This window comes from Ranitomeya imitator, chromosome 6, assembly GCF_032444005.1.
Source record: "Ranitomeya imitator isolate aRanImi1 chromosome 6, aRanImi1.pri, whole genome shotgun sequence".
NCBI classification, from domain to species: domain Eukaryota; kingdom Metazoa; phylum Chordata; class Amphibia; order Anura; family Dendrobatidae; genus Ranitomeya; species Ranitomeya imitator.
This window is the reverse complement of record NC_091287.1, coordinates 220,067,513-220,088,963: the sequence shown is the minus strand read 5'-3', so window position 1 is coordinate 220,088,963 and position 21,451 is coordinate 220,067,513. Positions and strand designations below refer to the sequence as shown.

Sequence of the window (21,451 nt, the reverse complement as noted above, 5' to 3'; positions counted from 1 at the left end):
ATAACGCTATAAAACTACAAAAAAAAAAAAGCATACAATATGCATCCCATCATTTAGAATGAATTCCGCATATTTTGTGCACATGATGCTTTTTTTTTTCCACGAAAAAAATGCATCGTGGTAAAAACGCAGCATTGTTCATTAATTTTGCGGTTTTTTTGCGGATTTCTCACTATAAAATGCATTGGGAAATGTCCGGAAAAAAAAACGCATCAAAAACGCACCAAAAACGTGGCAAAAAACGCATGCAGATTTCTTGCAGAAAATTTCAGGTTTTTCTCAGGAATTTTCTGCAAGAAATCCTGAACGTGTGCACATAGCCTAAAAGACAGCACATAGTCACCTTTATAAAAGACTCCTGTCCACAGACTCAATTAGTCAGTCAGACTCTAACATGGGCAAGACCAAAGAGCTTTCTAAGGATGTCAGGGACAAGATCATAGACCTGCACAAAGCTGGACTGGGCTACAAAAGAAGAAGGAGAGAAGGAGACAACTGTTGGTGTAATAGTAAGAAAAGTGAAGAAATACAAAATGACTGTCAATCGACACCGATCCGAGGCACCATGCAAAATCTCACCTTGTGGGGTATCCTTGATCACGAGGAAGGCGAGAAATCACCTTGAAACTACACGGGGGAACTTGTTAATGATCTCAAGGCAGCTGGGACCACAGTCACCAAGAAAACCATTGGTAACACATTACACCGTAAAGGTTTAAAATCTTGCAGTGCCCGCAAGGTCCCCCTGCTCAAGACGGCACATGTGCAGGCCAGTCTGGTTTGCCAATGAACACCTGGATGATTGTGTGAGTGATTGTGAGAAGGTGCTAGTCATGTCTGATGAGACAAAAATTTTGGCATTAACAACTCGCCATATTATAACTGAAACCCTAATCCAAACACACCCCTAACCCCAATTCCAACGGTAACCCTAACCACACCTCTAACCCAGACACACCCCTAACTCTAATCCCAACCGCAAATGTAATCCAAACCCTAACCCTAACTTTAGCCCCAACCCTAACTGTAGCCTTAACCCTAACTGTAGCCTTAACCCTAACCCTAACCATAACCCTAGCCCCAACCCTAGCCCTAACCCTAGCCCTAACCCTAACCCTAGCCCTAACCCTAACCCTAGCCCTAACGGGAAAATGGAAATAAATACATTTTTTTAATTTTTTTTATTTTTCCCTAACTAAGGGGGTGATGAAGGGGGGTTTGATTTACTTTTATAGCGAGTTTTTTAGCGGATTTTTATGATTGGCAGCTGTCACACACTGAAAGACGCTTTTTATTGCAAAAAATATTTTTTGTGTTACCACATTTTGAGAGCTATAATTTTTCCATATTTGAGTCCACAGAGTCATGTGAGATCTTGTTTTTTGCGGGACGAGTTGACGTTTTTATTGGTAACATTTTCGGGCACGTGACATTTTTTGATCGCTTTTTATTCCGATTTTTGTGAGGCAGAATTACCAAAAACCAGCTATTCATGAATTTCTTTTGGGGGAGGCGTTTATACCGTTCTGCGTTTGGTAAAATTGATAAAGCAGTTTTATTCTTCGGGTCAGTACGATTACAGCGACACCTCATTTATATCATTTTTTTTATGTTTTGGCGCTTTTATACGATAAAAACTATTTTATAGAAAAAATAATTATTTTTGCATCGCTTTATTCTGATAGTGCCGGATGTCAGCTGCGATAAGCAGCTGACACCCGGCCGCGATCGGCCGCGCTCCCCCCGTGAGCGCGGCCGATCGCCTATGACGTACTATTCCGTCCTTGGGAATTAAAGCCCACCCCACATGGACGGAATAGTACATCTAATGGCAGAAAGGGGTTAATCATGTAATCCTCTGCTCTTTCCATAATTTTCAGTCCAGCTATGTTTGCTAGCACTCTTATACAAGGAAGGCTGCCAGTCACTAACAGGACCGACAATCCTAGAAAGAGCAGAGGTATAAAATAAGTGTAGGCATCCGATCAGATGAGTATTATTCAGTGCTATCAAAAAAGAAAAAAACAAACTTTACAAAATCTGCATCATTATTTCACTTCTTAAGGAGGAGATAATCAAGAACTGTCCAATAGCGAACCTGGCTTAGTTGCCTATAGGAACCAATCAAAGCTCATCACTTTCACTTCTCATACTGCTCTTGTAAAATGATAGCTGGGCTCTGATTAGTTATATGTAAATGCAGCACCCCAGGTGACCGGCTGCTGCAGTAATATTGCCTTTCCTTCAGGGAGAGTAATGTCATGCTCAGAGGCAATGGAGTTCTCTTCACAGGTAAGGCACCCACACACAACACATTCCAAAACCAGGCCAGGAGGGGGAGCGGAGGACCCGGATTCAGGGAAGCTTCCCTAAGCTATGCTTCACTAAGCTATATGTATCCTGACCTGGAGGAGGAGCTAAGTTAGTTGTTCAGAGACACTGAAGTAGAAGGATTCTGGAACTGAGTGCAGACAGAGAGGCCTGGCAGCCATGAGGGAGCTGCAGCCTCTGGAAGGAGAAAGACCCGAGGGGTTGAATGTGGAGGAGCCGGAAGGGAAGGAGCAAAGGAGAAGAACAGGGCTCAGAGGGGAACTGTGACCGGGCACCCTCAGAGCCATAGCGCAGAAGCCAGGTATCGGGAGCCCGAGGCCTTAGTGGAACTGTACGACACTTGGCAGAACCGGAGGGCATAAGATCATACAGACATTGCCCACACCTCACCTGAGACGCAGCGGCACCTGAGGAGACCGGGGCATGATAGAGTACCTGTAAAAAGGCTCAAGCTGCCGTCATGCAGGTACCTGTCTCAGGACAGGGGGAATAGAGGACTCTGCAGGAAGCTTCAGGCAGCAGGGACGTCACATACAGCAAGCGCTAGTTGGAAAGGCTCACAGACCTCTGCTGGAACAAGGGAACCCTCTATGGCAGTGTTCCCCAACTCCGGTCCTCAAGAGCCACCAACAGGTCACGTTTTCAGGATTTCCTTAGTATTGCCCAGGTGATAATTGCATTACCTGGAAAGGCAGTAATGCCATCACCTGTGCAATACTAAGGAAATCCTGAAAACATGACCTGTTGGTGGCTCTTGAGGACCGGAGTTGGGGAGCACTGCTCTATGGCCTCTGGGCCGGCGGGACCATACCATCATCCGTGCCTGGTATCCTGGACTGTGGCCTGCTAACTACAGTAAACAAGGTAAAGACTTACAACTTGTGTCCTTTACTCATTTACCGGCACACGGCATTCACCACCTTGCCACACACCTTAGGGACCCCTTTAAAAGGGAACCTGTCACCCCCAAAATCGAAGATGAGCTAAGCTCACCGACATCAGGGGCTTATCTACAGCATTCTGCAATGCTGAAGATAAGCCCCCAATGTATCCTGAAAGATGAGAAAAAGAGGTTAGATTATACTCACCCAGGGGCGGTCCCACTGTGGTCCAGTCCAATGGGTGTCGGAGTCCAGTCCGGGGCCTCCCATCTCCTTACGATGACGTCCTCTTCTTGTATTCATGCTGCGGCTCCGGCGCTGGCGTACTTTGTCGGCCCTGTTGAGGGCAGAGCAAAGTACTGCAGTGCGCAGGCGCCGGGAAAGGTCAGAGAGGTCCGGCACCTGCAGTACTTTGCTCTGCCCTCAACAGGGCAGACAAAGTAGGCCTGCGCAGGAGCCGCAGTGTGAAGACAAGAAGAGGACGTCATCCTATGAAGATGGGAGGCCCCGGGCCGGACCGCGACACCCATCGGATCGGACCGCCCACCGAGGTGAGTATAATCTAACCTTTTTCTCATCTTTCAGGTTACATCAGGGGCTTATCTACATCTACAACATTACAGAATGCTGTAGATAAGCCCCTGATGCTGGTGGGCTTAGCTCATCTTCAATTTTGGGGGTAACAGGGTCCCTTTAACGCAGCGTCGGTCCCACTATTGACCGAACACCACAGGTGGCATCACGACAGACTTTACCACAATTCCCCTTAAAAGACCTTCCCCCTTTTAATTTGACGCCCAGGGCCACGGACCGCGTCACAGCCACCATGACATCCACTTTAAGACAGGACCCGGTACTGAGTACCCCGCTCCCTGGTTGGGGCGCTCCATAAAGATTTTGCTGTTTCATTGGACTTTTAAAGATTTTTTTTTGCAGCCACTGTACAAATGTAAGACGCCCAAGCGAGGTAGTCGTGGGTGAGCTTTGGTCCCCACTCATTCTGGTATTCTGCAGACAAAAGTGTGCTGCTGTGTATATGGTGCGTCCATCTTACTTCTGGCCTGCAGGCCTCTTCTGACTCCAGGAATCCTTCTTCTGGAACCAGGGCAGCAAATAATCCAGGGGACACGTGGTCAATAAAAAAAAAAAACTTTTACTTTGAAAATGGCAGTCTGTACAGTATTTACAAGCAGGTACAAAAGATAAGGCCCAACGGGTTGTCATCTTTCCCACAGGTACCGGATAGAACTTTAGCCCTGGTCCTTGAGATAAGTGGCATATCCCCCTCTCTGGCTTTCGTAGCCCTTGGGGGATCTTCCACACCTCTAGCAGTACATCTGGATTGCAATACCTTCTGCCCCATATGGTCCGAGTCCATTTTTTCCTGTAGCATCACAAGCTGAGCATGATCCTGGCCCCCGACATCCAACTCAAGGCTGCCGTTGGCCATTAGACGGAATCACACAGATAGGTATTTGAGGCAATCCACTGCCCCGAATATTAGGCTCATGTTGTCCCTAGCAGCCCAAAGTTCTGCTGCCTACTCACTGCTGCTCTTGCATTAGCTGAACTGACACTTCCTGCCTTGGTCACTAACACTCAGCTCTTCCTCCCAACTGCCTAGGCCAATTTAGTTAACCCTGTCCTACCTAACTGCAGCCCCAGGGGATATTGTACCTCTACCACACGTAAATGCATAAAAACACATTTAACTCTTGCATGTTAGGGAGTAATCTATTTGCTCCCACAACTGTTACACCTATGCACACTTGTGTTAAAATCAGATCGTACATGCATACATAAAGCTGTGTTACTGAATTGGGCTGTTAACATTTTTTTTTTTTTTCTTCACAAGGGCCGAGTGAAGAAAAGAAAAAAAAAGAAAAAAAAAAAAAGGACGCAGCCGCACTATTCTTTTCAGTTTTTCAGATTAGACTCACCTATTCAAGTCACACAAAAAACAGTCAAAATGAATTTGCTATTCATCATCTACACTACACTTAAGACATTGCAATTTTTAAGTTAGGAAACATCTGGGCCTGAACAGTTTTGTATAAAAATGTGACGCCCAGGAGACCGGGATACCCAGCACCGGACCAATGGAGTCTGTCTCTTGAGGGGGATGTCACGGGTGGCTTGACCCGGTGCTGTGGCCTCAGGCAATGCACAGTGTAAGGGGTATCATGAGGGGACAGGCACTTACTTGATCAGCAGCAGGTTCTCCCAGCGGTGACGATCTCGATCCTGGATAGATGGCTATTGTCCAAATGAAAGACTGAGGCACTGAAACGTTTAACCAGTTTACTTTAACATAAAAGGATTTACAACCAGTCCTGTCACCGGAGTCTGTATGGGAACTCTGAGTTACTTTGACCCTGCCGGGGTCTTCGCCTCTTATTGTGCGCAATTTCTGTGTGGCCCTGCTGCTGTATGTGAACTGGCTGCCGGCCCAATCTGTCCCCTCCGGGTCCTGGTTCGACGGGCAACCCGAGTCCTTTTATCGGTTTACCCCCTCTGGGAGTACCGCTGAACTCTGTGTCTGTTGCTGCATCCGACCCTAGTGAAGCTGATATCACCTCACGTTTTTCCGGTTGCTGTATTATATATAATGAATACAGCCACGGATCCGGTATCCGTCTTTGCGCCTGTTCTGGGTAGTGATTAATGCTACCCGGTTCTCACAATGTCCTTTTTCTCTATCCCTCTTCTCCTCAGGCCGGTGATTTAGGCCTGGTAACAGTCACAGGGCTGTTAGAGATTCAACTGTATGACCTCTCACTATCAGCTCCTTAGCCCAACTGCCATTTCTTCTCTCAGACCAGAATGGATCAAGGGGAGTCTCTGGAGCTCCCCCTTCTGGCCGGAGGTGGTAGTGCAGTCTTGCTATTTTAGTATTTGTACTTACTGTCAGTAACTATTTTTGTGGCAAATACCCCTAGGGGTGCCACAAAAACAGGCGTGATACAGATGGAAGAGAGATGAAAATAGTTATTTTCTGGATGAAAAACAGACGATTTTTCATGAACTCGCTCGCCTGAACCCATTTTAGTGCCGACAGGTGACTTGTAGCATGTAACATGTTATTTTGCATACAGTACGTCCCTCAGTTGTACGCATTCACAACAGTTGCTATAAAAACAAAACATAGACAAATATAGTTTGTGCAAACAAGTATAAATACTGCAAAATTCAATAGCAGTAAGCACCCAACTGCAGCCTTGTGGGCGTACTAAACCATAGGCAGCCAGCAACAGCTTCACAAAGGTAAACCTATATATGAAGATTAACTATTGACTAATTCCAATGTATGACACCTTAATGCTTATGAGACCAACATGCCACATGGCAGACCAGTTACAGACACTTTAGTAAATATCCCATTCATCCGACTAGACCCATCAGAAAAGAATAACAAATCACTTGGCACTCAAAGATTCTTTTGCAAGATGAAGATGAACATTTTGTTTATTTGTGCATCCAGTTCAAAGATTTAAACGTTTTCGGTCTAATCACAAGACCTTCATCAGAAACATCTTTGACAATACTGGAAGCCAAATAGCACGGTATATATGCCCAGAAGGCCTGCGCATAAATGTACCCGGGAAATCTTTGAACTGGAAGCACAAAATAAACGAAATGTTCATCTTCATCTTGCAAAAGAATCTTTGAGTGCCAAGTGATTTGTTATTATTTACTGACGGGCTGGAAACCTGACTTGTGCAACACCGAGGAGCCTTGAGTGCCGTGTGTACTTCCTTTTTTTTTAGACCTATCAGAAATCCATTTTTCCTGCAGGAATAACCCTATTACAAAATTAAAGAGTTCAGCAAAAACAATTGCAGGGCCTTGGTCTAGCGGCCACAGCTGCAGTCTAAGTACAAAACCAAAGCCATGCGAATCTTCCATCATCCACCACACCTTTTCTGATTAGTCGGTCAGCAAGGTGGGATTATTGCAGCGTGAGGCACATATGACCGGCACGCTGGACCAACTAATTGGAAGAAGTGCCAGGAATGATGGCAGGTTGGAGAAGGTTTGCTGGACCATGGACTACTGATGTGGCCACTAGACCAGAGTCCCAAAAATCATTTTTGTGCCACTCTACAAATGTAAAATATAAAATAAACACAGGAACCACAGCCCAAAACGAGACTAGCCCAGCTCTGACCCTGACCGTTTCTTCCCATCACCAGGTCGCTCCATCGCATGTTTCCAGCTGAATCTTCAGTGCATTTTCTGTGAAATGCCAAAGCGTTTCAGGGAACAATTGCGCAGTGAGGCTACGATTCATGCGGCCCGTGGTTTGGGAGGCAGGAAACACCTGATAGATTCCTTAAATTAAAGATTACAAATACAGAAAACATTTTTTTGAGAAATGTCTTATCTGTCACATATTAAATGATCTTTGACCACTTCTACATGAGCATTTTCTCGTCCGTATTGTGCATCTGCATTAAAAAGCTGCAAATCATGGATGCAAAGCTGTCTGAGCACAGATTACCAGTCATAGAGCCATTTATATAGACCCCACACAACTCCTACATTATTTTCATTTTTTTTTATTTCTACAGACAAAAGCCAGATATGACAAAGATATGCTACAAAGTCACCAGGTACTGTCCAGTAACCAATGTTTATGCCTGGGATTGATGTGTACACTAAGAATGAACAATAAGGTCACAAAATCTTGCAGATGAGTTAGGCCAGCATACTTTACAGCAGCAAGAAATATTAGAGACAGAAACTTATTCAATATGACAAAAAGGCCTAGAGTACAATGGATAAGTTGGTAGGTACATCACAGAGATACCACTATATGAAAGGCATGCACGCTGCCACCCATCTCACAGAGCTACTGACAGGCGATGATCCCAGCGGACTGAGCACATACAGGATTGTCTAATATATAGCCATCATGCCAACAAACTTGTTACTTTCTGGCCATGGCTCATTAGTCTCCCCTCTCCATAGATTCTATAAACAGCAAATGTGATCTTATGCCTCAATGAGCTGAAGACCTTTCGTTACCGAAAGCAGATGAATTGCGAGCAAACATCAGTCCAGAAGACAGAAGTAGATATCCCTAATAAAATATATTAAAAAGTTTATTTTTTCTTGTACTATTGATTTATGAAAAAAATAAAATGACGGTTACTCAAAAGCAAGGCCACTTATGAGGCTAGATGTGCTGAAATCACATGTTTTCTGCCAAATTGGCCTTACCCAGATCATTCATTTCTGGAAAGGAATAGACCCTATTTCAGTGTGCGGAATCGGTTTATATCATACATTTTTAATCTTTGTGGCCACATTTGCCATCCATGATAAAAAAAAAAAAAACACCCCGATGAAAGTTTCCTTCAGCTTCTCCTACCAAGGCAGTGAAAAAGACAGCGTATAGCGGAAACTCGGACGTCAATCGTGTGTGGTTTTGGAGGATTTTATTTTTCAATCCAAAGAAAAAACATTGAACATGTGATCATAAGCCAGATCAAGGTAAGATGAATTCTGAAGTTAAAAAAAAAATAATAATTTTTATTTAAAACAGTCAATTGGTTAGAAGGTGGCACAAAAAGAAGCCCTCTACTCAGAACTCATAACCTGTATTAGTTTCACCTGTTTAAACTCATTACCTGTACAAAAGGCACCTGTCCACACACTCACTCAATCACACTCCAACCTCTCCACCATGGCCAAGGCGCTGTCTAAGGCCTGTCCCACACGTCTAGATAATTCCGGTACCGGAAAAATCGGTACCGGAATTATCAGTGTCCGTGTGCTTAGGGCAGTCCCACACGTCCAGATAATTCCGGTACCGGAAAAAAATCAGTACCGGAATTATCCGTGTCCGTGTGCCCTACGTTTCTGTGGTACATCAGTGTGGCACACGTGTGCCGCCCGTGTGCCCACTGGGTACCACACGGAGCGTGCCGGAGACAGTGCTAAAGTTTATTGCTGTCCCCGGCATCGTGCTGAAGCCCCATTCATATCTTCCCTGCAGCAGGTTTGCTGCAGGGAAGATACGAATATTAGTGTTTAAAATGCAGATCCAGGTCCCCCCCCTTCCCACCTCCTGTGCGCCCCCCCAGCTGTGATTAAAATACTCACCTAGCTTCCGGATCCCTCGCCGCAGCATCCTCTTCTGACCGCAGCTTCTCCTGTATGCGGTCACGTGGGGCCGCCGATTACAGTACTGAATATGCGGCTCCGCCCCTTTGGGAGGTGGAGCCGCATATTCATGATTGTAATCGGCGGCCCCACGTGACCGCATACAGGAGATGATGCGGCAAGAAGAGGACGCTGCGGCAAGAGATCCGGAAGCTAGGTGAGTATTTTAATCACCCAGCTCCAGCGATGTCTCCTCTCAGCGCCGGCAGCAGGCCCTGTGTGAGCGGTCAAGTGGTCCCACTCATTACAGTGAGGAATATGCGCATACTCCTCACTGTAATGAGCGGGACCACGTGACAGCTCACACAGCACAGGCTGCAGCCGCTGAGAGGAGACATCGCTGGGTGTCGGTGAGTATTTCCTGGCAAGCGGGGGGGGGGGGGGCGCACAGGGGATGAGAGGCGGGAGAGAACACACAAACTTTATTTTTAAGGGGAAAAAAAAAAAAAAAGAACGCTGCTGGGAAGAAGGGATGAATTCCAGCTTCAGCACCACACACGGGGGGGGGGGGGGGGGGGGGGACAGCGCTTTCATTAGCGCTGTCTCCTGCACGGCACACGGACTACACACGGACAACACCCGTGTGCGGTACATGTTTTACAAGGACCCATTGACTTTAATGGGTCCGTGTGATCTGTGCGCTCCCACGAACACTGACATGTCTCCGTGTTTTCCAAACGGACACAGTGAAAATACGCTGACATGTGCAGAGACACATTGATTTTAATGTGTCTACGTGAGGAAACTGTCACCTCACGTACCGGAGCCACTGACGTGTGAAACCGACTTAAGGACATCAGGAACAAAGTTGTAGACCTGCACAAGGCTGGGATGGGCTACAGGACAATAGGCAAGCAGCTTGGTGAGAAGGCAACAACTGTTAGCACAATTATTAGAAAACGGAAGTAGTAACAAAAGATGGCTGCCAATCTTCCTCGGCCTAGGGCTCCATGCAAGAGCTCGCCTCGTGGGGTAAGGATGATTCTAAAAAATGTCAGGAATCAGGCCAGAACTACATGGGAGGACCTGGTAAATGACCTGAAGACAGCTGGGACCAGTCTCAAACATTATTGTTAGTAACACTATGCAGCCATGGATTAACCCCTTAACCCCCAAGGGTGGTTTACACGTTAATGACAGGGCCAATTTTTACAATTCTGACCACTGTCCCTTTATGAGGTTATAACTCTGGAACGCTTAAATGGATCCTGATGATTCTGACATTGTTTTCTCATGACATATTGTACTTCATGATAGTGGTAAAATTTCTTTGATATTCTTTGCGTTAATTTGTGAAAAAAAATGGAAATTTGGCAAATTTTGAAAATTTAGCAATTTTCCAACTTTGAATTTTTATGCAATTAAATCACAGAGATATGTCATACAAAATACTTAATAAGTAACATTTCTCACATGTCTACTTTACATCAGCACAATTTTGGAAGCAAGATTTTTATTTGTTAGGGAGTTATAAGGGTTAAAATTTGACCAGCAATTTCTCAGTTTTACAACACCATTTTTTTGTTTAGGGACCACATCACATTTGAAGTCACTTTGAGGGGTGTATATGATAGAAAATACCCAAGTGTGACACCATTCTAAAAACTGCACCCCTCAAGGTGCTCAAAACCACATTCAAGAAGTTTATTAACCCTTCAGGTGTTTCACAGGAATTTTTGGAATGTTTAAATAAAAATGAACATTTAACTTTTTTTCACAAAAAAAGTACTTCAGCTCTAATTTCTTTTATTTTACCAAGAGTGACAGTAGGAATTGGATGCCAAAAGTTGTTGTACAATTTGTCTTAAGTACGCTGATATCCCATATGTGCGGGTAAACCACTGTTTGGGCGCATGGCAGAGCTCGGAAGGGAAGGAGCGCCGTTTGACTTTTCAAATGCAAAACTGACTGGAATTGAGATGGGACACTATGTTGCGTTTGGAGAGCCATTGATGTGCCTAAACATTGAAACCACCCACAAGTGACACCATTTTGGAAAGTAGACCCCCTTAGGAACTTATTTAGATGTATGGTGAGCACTTTGACCCACCAAGTGCTTCACAGAAATTTATAATGTAGAGCCGTAAAAATAAATAATTTTTTTCACAAAAATGAACTTCTCGCCCCCAATTTTTTATTTTCCCAAGGGTACCAGAAGAAATTGGACCCCAAAATTGTTGTGTAATTTGTCCTGAGTACGCCGATACCCCATATGTGGGGGTAAACCACCATTTGGGCGCATGGCAGAGCTCGGAAGGGAAGGAGCGTTGTTTGGAATGCAGACTTAGATGGATTGGTCTGCAGGCGTCACGTTGCATTTGCAGAGCCCCTGATGTACCTAAACAGTAGAAACCCCCCACAAGTGACACCATTTTGGAATGTAGACCCCCTAAGGAACTTATCTAGATGTATTGTGAGAACTTTGAACCCCCAAGTGTTCCAATACAGTTTATAATGCAGAGCCGTGAAAATAAAAAATCCTTTTTTTCCACAAAAATTATTATTATTTAGCCCTCGGTTTTGTATTTTCCCAAGGGTAACAGGAGAAATTGAACCCCAAAAGTTGTTATCCAATTTGTCCTGAGTACGCGGATACCCCATATGTTGGGGTTAACCCGTTTGGGCGCATGAGAGAGCTTGGAAAGGAAAAAGCATCGTTTGACTTTTTCAACGCAGAATTAGCTGGAATTGAGATCAGACACCATGTCGCATTTGGAGAGCCCCTGATGTGCCTAAACAGTGGAAACCCACGAATTCTAACTGAAACCCTAACCCAAACACACCCCTAACCCTAATCCCAACCCTAACCATAATCACACCCCTAACCCGAAAATGGCCCTAGCCCTAATCCCAACCACACCCCTAACCCTTATCCGAGCCCTAATTCCAACTGTATATGTAATCCAAACGCTAACTTTAGCCCCAACCCTAACCCTAACTGTAGCCCCAACCCTAACAAGAAAAAGGAAATAAATATATTTTTTTAAATTTTATTATTTTTCCCTTACTAAGGGGGTGATGAAGGGGGGTTTGATTTACTTTTATAGCGGGTTTTTTAGCAGATTTTTATGATTGGCAGCCGTCACACACTAAAAGACGCTTTTTATTGCAAAATATAGTTTTTGCGTCTCCACATTTTGAGAGCTATAATTTTTCCATATTTTGGCCCACAGAGTCATGTGAGGTCTTGTTTTGAATTTGTCTTGTCATGAATTTCTTTTGGGGCAGCCCTTATACCGTTCTATGTTTGGTAAGATTGATAAAGCAGTTTTATTCTTCGGGTCAGTACGATTACAGCAATACCTCATTTATATTTTTTTTAATGTTTTGGCTCTTTTATACGATAAAAACTTATAAAAAATAATTATTTTTGCATCGCTTTATTCTGAGGACTATAACTTATTTTTTCGCTGATGCTGTATGGCGGCTCATTTTTTGTGGGACAAGATGACGTTTTCAGGGGTACCATGGTTATTTATATCCGTCTTTTTGATTGCGTGTTATTCCACTTTTTTTCGGCGGTATGATAATAAAGTGTTGTTTTTTGCCTCTTTTTTTACGGTGTTCATTGAAGGGGTTAACTAGTGGGCCAGTTTTATAGGTCGGGTCGTTACGGATACGGCGATACTAAATATGTGTACTTTTAGTGTTTTTTTTTATTTAGATAAAGAAATGTATTTATTGGAACAATATATATATATTTTTTTTAACACATGTAATTTTTTTTTTTACATTCCCCCAGGGGTGGACATCACTATATATTATCAGATCGCAGATCTGACACTTTTGCAGTGCACTGTGTCAGATCAGCGATCTGACAGGCAGTGCAGGGAGGCTTCCCGACACCTGCTCTGAGCAGGCGCTTGAAAGCCACCTCCCTGCAAGACCCGGAAGGCCCCCCCCCGTGGCCATTTTGGATTCGGGGCCTGCAGGGAGGAGGAAGTAGGAGACCCTCGGAGCAACGTGATCACATCGTGTTGCTCCGAGGGTCTCAGGGAAGCACGCAGGTAGCCCCTTCCCTGCGCGATGCTTCCCTATGCTGCCGGAATACTGCGATCATCTTTGATCGCTGTGTGCCAGGAGCGGTCCGTGACCGCTCCTGGCACATAGTGCCGGATGTCAGCTGTAATAATCAGCTGACACCCGGCGGCGATCAGCCGTGTTCCCCTGTGAGCGCTGCCGATCGCGTATGACGTACTATCCTGTCATTGGGAATTAAGTCCCAGGTCACCTCGACAGGATAGTACGTCATATGGGATTAAGAAGTTAAGATCCTGCAGGGCAAACAAGGTCCCCCTGCTCATACCAGAATATGTCCAGGCCAGTCTGAAGTTCACCAATGACCATCTAGGGAAGATCCAGAGGAGGCATGAGAGAAGGGCATGTGGTCAGATGAGACCAAAATAAAAAAATTTCTTTCAAGTCCACTCTCCGTGCTTGGAGGAAGAAGAATGAGCAATACCCCAAGTACACTGTCCCAACCGTGAAGCATGGTGGGGAAACATACTTTGGGAGTGATTTTCTGCAAAGGGGAAAGGACGATTGTACTGTATTGAAAAAAGGATGGATGGGGTCATGCATTGAGAGATTCTGGCAAACAACCTCCTTCCCTCAGTAAGAACATTGAAGATGGGTCGTGGCTGGGTCTTCCAGCATGATAATGACCCGAAGCCCACAGCCAGGGCAACCAATGAGTGGCTCGGTAAGAAGCATTTAAGGTTCTGGAGTGGCCTAGCCAGCCTCCAATACAAAATCTGTTACTCAGCGACAGCTCCAAAACTTGAAAGATCTGGAGAAGATCTGTATGGAGGAGTGGGTCAAAATCCTTGCTGCAGAGTGTGTAAACTTGGTCAAGGACTACAAGAAACATCTGACTTCTATAAATGCAAACAACGGTTTCTGTACCAAATATTAACCCCTTCATGCCCTTGGGATTTTCCATTTTTCCGTGTTCGTTTTTCACTCCCCTCCTTCCCAGAGCCATAACTTTTTTATTTTTCCGTCAATATGGCCATGTGAAGGCTTATTTTTTGCGGGACGAGTTGTACTTTTGAACGACATCATTGGTTTTACCATGACGTGTACTAGAAAATGGGAAAAAAATTCCAAGTGCAGTGAAATTGCAATAAAAGTGCAATCCAATGCGTGTTTATTTGGCTTTATTGCTAGGTTCGCCAAATGCTAAAACTGACCTACCATTATGATTCTCCAGGTCATTACGAGTTCATAGACACCAAACATGACTAGGTTATTTTTTATCTAAGTGGTGAAAAAAAATTCCAAACTTGGCTAAAAAGAGAAAAAAAAAAAAAAAAAAAAATTGTGCCATTTTCCAATACCCGTAGCATCTCCAATTTTCATGATCTGGTTCTGGGTGAAGGCTTATTTTTTGCGTGCGGAACCGACGTTTTTAGTGATACCATATTGGTGCAGATACATTCTTTTGATCGCCTGTTATTACATTTTAATGCAATGTCGCAACGACCAAAAAACGTAATTTTTGGCATTTCAATTTTTTTTTTTTTTATTGCTACACCATTTAGCGATCAGGTTAATCATTTTTTTATTGATAGATCGGACGATTATGAGAGCGGCGATACCAAAATGTGTGTATATTTGATTTTATTTTTATTTTGAATGGGGCAAAAGGGGGGTGATTTAAACTTTTATATTTTTTCATTTTTTTTTTTTTACTTTTGGCATGTTAGAAGCTGGCACAAGTGGATCGGCTCAGCTACATAGCAGCGATCATCAGATCGCTCCTATGTAGCTTAATTACAGGCTTGCTATGAGCACCGACCACAGGGGGGCGTTCACAGCAAACCGGCATCAGTAACCATAGAGGTCTCAAGGACCTCTATGGTTACTATCCTGACGCACCGCCAACCCCCGACCCTGGAAGCGGTAGTTAAATGCCGCTGTCAGCTTTTGACAGAGGCATTTAACTAGTTAATAGCGGCGGGTGGATCGCGATTCCACTCGCCGCTATTGCGCACACATGTCAGCTGTCCAAAACAGATGACGTGTTGCAGCTTTGATGTGGGCTCAGCGCCAAAGCCCACATCAAAGCTGCAGGGGATCTGACCTCGGACGTACTATCCCGTCCGAGGTCAGAAAGGGGTTAAAGTTGTTTTTCTATGGTATCAAATACATATATTTCACGCAACAAAATGCAAATTAATTATGTAAAAATCATACAATGCAATTTTCTCTTTTTTTTCTTTCCGGATTCTGTCTCTCACAGTTGAATTGTACCTACGATAAAATTACAGACTTCTTCATTCTTTGTAGATGGGGAAACTTGCAAAATCAGCACAATGATCAAATACTGGGGTATGTGGCAAGACTTGCCTTGATCTGGGTTTATGACCACATGTTCAATGTTTCTTCTTTTGGTTCTACTATGTTTCAGAGTAGTCTACCATTCATTATGTAGCAGATATTTCAGTACCTTTCTTCGCTTTATATGTGTTGTATACATCAATCTTAATTTTGACATATATCGTCTGCTTTCCAGAACGTATTTTGTTAACTTCTTTTTCAAACCAAAAGTAGGATATGTTTCAGTTTATTTTTTCGGCAGACTGTCTATCCACAAATAAATAAATAAATGATATAGAGATGTGAAAAGATTTCTAGACTAATGTCCTTGTGCTGTCCAAGAGCAGTCACATGGAATTACGGTACTTGTGCACTTGCACGAGCTCCATGTGGTATTCCATTGCAATGTAATGCACAGATAGAGATGAGAACAATATACATGGATTAGATTGCAATCCAGCGCTGAACTCTCATCTCTCGAGATCCTGATCTCGAGATCACCATCAGCGCATGCGCCCGGCGGTGGCCATATTACTGGAGACCAGCGCACGTGGAACCCTGGAAGTGTCGGGGCTCTGGCCTGTCGCAAAATGATGGTAGAGCCCCGGGCAGCGCGGGACACCCACGCAGCACCGCAGACACCAGCAGCAACCGGACACCCGGACACCCCCTGGTAAGGCATGTTCACTTTCTAAGACGCACCCCCTGTATCATATACAGTATAGACCAAAAGTTTGAATGAAAAGCAGTGCAAAGCAGACATGAAAGCAAAAGGTGGCTACTTTGAAGTACCTAGAATATAAGACATATTTTCAGTTGCTTCACACTTTTTTGTTAAGGATATAATTCCACATGTGTTAATTCATAGTTTTGATGCCTTCAGTGTGAATGTACAATTTTCATAGTCATGAAAATACAGAAAAATATATATTTAAATGAGAAGGTACGTCTAAGCTTATATACACACACACACACACACACACTGGGAGCGTCACTCTGTCCGAACCCTTTATAGACTGTGCAAGCGCAGTCTGGACCCCACAGAGTGACGCAGCCCAGGAGATCGCGGTATGCGTAAGCACTGAACGCACACCGCGATCTCCAACGGAGAAGCATGGACCGCCAGGAGGGTGGAGCTATATTCACCTGTCCCGTTCCAGCGCTGTGTGCCGCTCCATCTTCCGGGTCCTCTGCCTGTGACGTTCACAGTTCAGAGGGCGCGATGACGCGCTTTATGCGTGCCGCCCTCTGACTGAACAGTCACAGCCAGAGGATCCGGAAGATGTAGCGGCGCGCAGCGCTGGAACGGGACAGGTGACCCCCACAGCGCGCCGGTGTCCCCGCCTGCTCAGGCCCCCCAGCACCTGGCGCCCAGCGACGATAGGTGAGAATGTTTTTTTTTTAGTTATATATCGCAGCAGCATACGGGGCATATACTATGGAGCATCTTATGGGGGCCATAAACCTTTATGGAGCAGTGTACGGGGCATATACTATGGAGCATCTTATGGGGGCCATCAACATTTATGGAGCAGTGTACGGGGCATATACTATGGAGCATCTTATGGGGGCCATCAACCATAATGGAGCAGTGTACGGGGGCATATACAGTACTATGGAGCATCTTATGGTGGCCATCAACCATAATGGAGCAGTGTACGGGGCGTATACAATGGAGCATCTTATGCGGGCCATCAACCATAATGGAGCAGTGTACTGGGGCATATACTATGGAGCATCTTATGGGGGCCATGAACCTTTATGGAGAAGCGTATGGGGCATATGGATGGGAGCAACAAATTACAGAATGGTGGCGCAGGGTGGGAGCAGCACATGACAGAAAGGGGGTGCAGGATGGCAGCAGCACATGACAGAAAGGGGGTGCAGGATGGGAGCAGCACATGACAGGATGGGGCGCAGGATGGGAGCAGCAAATGACAGGATGGGGCGCAGAATGGGAGCAGCAAATGACAGGATGGGGGCGCAGGATGGACTAGCACATGACAGGATGGGGACGCAGGATGGAGCAGCTCATGACAGGATGGGGGCGCAAGATGGGAGCAGCACACACCAGGATGGAGACCATACACCAATAGAAATGCTCGCCACCCGGGCGTAGAACGGGTTAAAAAAAAAATAAAAAAATATATATATATATATATATATATATATATATATATATATATATATATATATATATAATATAATAATAATAATAATATATATATATATATATATATATATATACACACACGATTATATATGAACACACACATATATACACGCGTTTGAGAGATATATATATATATATATATATATATATATATATATATATATATATATATATATATATATATATATATATATATATATGTTATGGATAGACATATATAGGCAGACAGATATAGACATATGTCATATCATGCCATATTATATGTCTATGATATATGATATGTCTATGATACACACACACACACAATCTATATGCACAGATATATTATATACACACACAATAATATATATCTATCTATAGACAGTATCGATATGTATCTGTCTCTGTGAATCTATCTATATAAATACATACATACATACATATACACATGCACAACTGCTGTAGAATCTGTAGCTGGATACCCATATAGATCCATGTGTTTATACCTATCTACATACGGCACGATCGGAATAGATTGACTACAGTCATACAGATGCTTTTCAAACATGAGCCCTGAATCATCCCTGCAGTTTCTCCACTTCCCTCGGGGACTTTGCTCCTTTTTAGTGCCTTTAGAATTCGCACCACTTTTTCAGGTGTCTTTTTTTTTTTCTTTGTCATCTTTTACCTGGACAGATTCATGAAATGCACAACACTAAACGTCCCATTTTTGTGGCACAGTCCCCAGTCTCAGCCTGGAATGAGGTTTCTGAGGCCCCATTTTTGTGGCACGGTCCCCAGTCTGAGCCTGGAGTGAGGTTTCTGAGGCCCCATTTTTGTGGCACGGTCCCCAGTCTTAGCCTGGATTGAGGTTTCTGAGGCCCCATTTTTGTGGCACGGTCCCCAGTCTGAGCCTGGATTGAGGTTTCTGAGGCCCCATTTTTGTGGCACGGTCCCCAGTCTCAGCCTGGAATGAGGTTTCTGAGGCCCCATTTTTGAGGCACGGTCCCCAGTCTGAGCCTGGAGTGAGGTTTCTGAGGCCCCATTTTTGTGGCACGGTCCCCAGTCTGAGCCTGGAGTGAGGTTTCTGAGGCCCCATTTTTGTGGCACGGTCCCCAGTCTGAGCCTGGATTGAGGTTTCTGAGGCCCCATTTTTGTGGCACGGTCCCCAGTCTTAGCCAGGATTGAGGTTTCTGAGGCCCCATTTTTGTGGCACGGTCCCCAGTCTGAGCCTGGATTGAGGTTTCTGAGGCCCCATTTTTGTGGCACGGTCCCCAGTCTGAGCCTGGATTGAGGTTTCTGAGGCCCCATTTTTGTGGCACCGTCCCCAGTCTCAGCCTGGAATGAGGTTTCTGAGGCCCCATTTTTGAGGCACGGTCCCCAGTCTGAGCCTGGAGTGAGGTTTCTGAGGCCCCATTTTTGAGGCACGGTCCCCAGTCTGAGCCTGGAATGAGGTTTCTGAGGCCCCATTTTTGAGGCACGGTCCCCAGTCTGAGCCTGGAGTGAGGTTTCTGAGGCCCCATTTTTGTGGCACGGTCCCCAGTCTGAGCCTGGAGTGAGGTTTCTGAGGCCCCATTTTTGTGGCACGGTCCCCAGTCTGAGCCTGGAATGAGGTTTCTGAGGCCCCATTTTTGAGGCACGGTCCCCAGTCTGAGCCTGGAGTGAGGTTTCTGAGGCCCCATTTTTGAGGCACGGTCCCCAGTCTGAGCCTGGAGTGAGGTTTCTGAGGCCCCATTTTTGAGGCACGGTCCCCAGTCTGAGCCTGGAGTGAGGTTTCTGAGGCCCCATTTTTGTGGCACGGTCCCCAGTCTGAGCCTGGAGTGAGGTTTCTGAGGCCCCATTTTTGTGGCACGGTCCCCAGTCTGAGCCTGGAGTGAGGTTTCTGAGGCCCCATTTTTGATGCACGGTCCCCAGTCTCAGTCTGGAGGTTTCTGACAGACTTTTTTTTAACTTGTCTAGAAAAGAGGAATCATTATACGGGTTTTACAATTTTTTTAAAGTCTTGGAAAATGTTTAAGAGAAAACTAAAGAGCATTTTATCTTTCATACTGAGTCAAATTTGTCAAATGTGAACAACATTTTGGTGCAAAAAGTGACTTCAATAAGTGGAAATGATGCCTGGGGCAGAGGCCAGTGCCGGACGGCGCAGCCAGGTGTGAGGACGAGACCTGCTCACCTTACACATCACACTGCCTGCAGCGGTCACACTGCCTGCAGCGGTCACACTGCCTGCAGCGGTCACACTGCCTGCAGCGGTCACACTGCCTGCAGCGGTCACACTGCCTGCAGCGGTCACACTCACACAGTCCCTAGCACTTACCGGCAGCTCCACGCTGATGTCCGTGCCGTCCAGCAGCAGCACCTTACAGGTCAGCACCGCCTTGCTGTCCCCGGCCGCAGGGATGTGAACTGTGGCTCCTCCACCGACCACTGGGGGCGTCAGCGGGCTGTGGTGTGGGTATAGCGCTCCGGCAGGGGCTCTCATCACCATGGCTCCTGCATCCCTCTCATCCCGGCCACCGGCACCGTGCACTGTGGCTGCACTTCTCCCTCCGTGCCGCTGCATCGACCGCCGGCCAAAGGTCCTCCGCAGGAACCGCAGCATCATCCTTCACCACCTCCCGGCTTCCCTCCTCCCTCTTTAACCCTTCCTGCTCTTCCTGGATACCAAAGCTCAGCGCTGAGCAATCAATAGGAAGCTTTCCAGGGAGTGAGCAGCAGGTGAGCGCAGTGTCCCGGTGCACGGGGAGCAGTGTCAGCCCCGGAGAACGGCGGTGAGGAAAGTTTCACGGTCACGTCACTCCGCCACGGACATGCCAAGTGCGTGTTCTAATGCGTGGAGTGCAGGCAGCATCCCGGGGAGACGACGGCTCCGTGTCCCGGCAGTGTGCAGCACAGAGGACCGCTGCCGCCGGCCACTTCCCCAGCAGTGTGCAGCACAGAGGACCGCTGCCGCCGGCCACTTCCCCAGCAGTGTGCAGCACAGAGGACCGCTGCCGCCGGCCACTTCCCCAGCAGTGTGCAGCACAGAGGACCGCTGCCGCCGGCCACTTCCCCAGCAGTGTGCAGCACAGAGGACCGCTGCCGCCGGCCACTTCCCCAGCAGTGTGCAGCACAGAGGACCGCTGCCGCCGGCCACTTCCCCAGCAGTGTGCAGCACAGAGGACCGCTGCCGCCGGCCACTTCCCCAGCAGTGTGCAGCACAGAGGACCGCTGCCGCCGGCCACTTCCCCAGCAGTGTGCAGCACAGAGGACCGCTGCCGCCGGCCACTTCCCCAGCAGTGTGCAGCACAGAGGACCGCTGCCGCCGGCCACTTCCCCAGCAGCGCACCTCCTGTGGCAGTCACTTGTTGGATGTGTCCTCGTCTCCCACAGAACTGGAATGACACAGACACGGGTTTGTTCCGCGCACCCTCCTCCTCCTCCTCCTCCTCGGCCTCCTCCTCTCCCGAGTGTCGTGTGTCTCCTCCCTCACCGGAGTTTGGCTCCCTTCCCAGCCGTTCTGGTGACCAGGCAGCAGGTGTTTTAACCCTGTCAGCGCCGCAGGCTGGGGAGGACACGGCTGACGTTGGCTTCTTGCATGGAGTGTGTCCTGCAA

The 21,451-nt window shown here is 46.3% G+C and overlaps 1 protein-coding gene across 1 annotated transcript in view; it reads right to left on the bottom strand.

The window, feature by feature from the left end:
* Window positions 1–21,242, bottom strand: part of EPB41L4B (erythrocyte membrane protein band 4.1 like 4B) — a 252,755-nt gene extending 231,513 nt beyond the window's left edge. Inside the window, exon 1 of the mRNA XM_069730489.1 lies at window positions 20,174–21,242. Coding sequence (XP_069586590.1) covers window positions 20,174–20,461 — 288 coding nt within the window. The 5' untranslated portion in view covers window positions 20,462–21,242. The remainder of the gene's footprint in view (window positions 1–20,173) is intronic.
* Window positions 21,243–21,451: the final 209 nt, after the last annotated feature.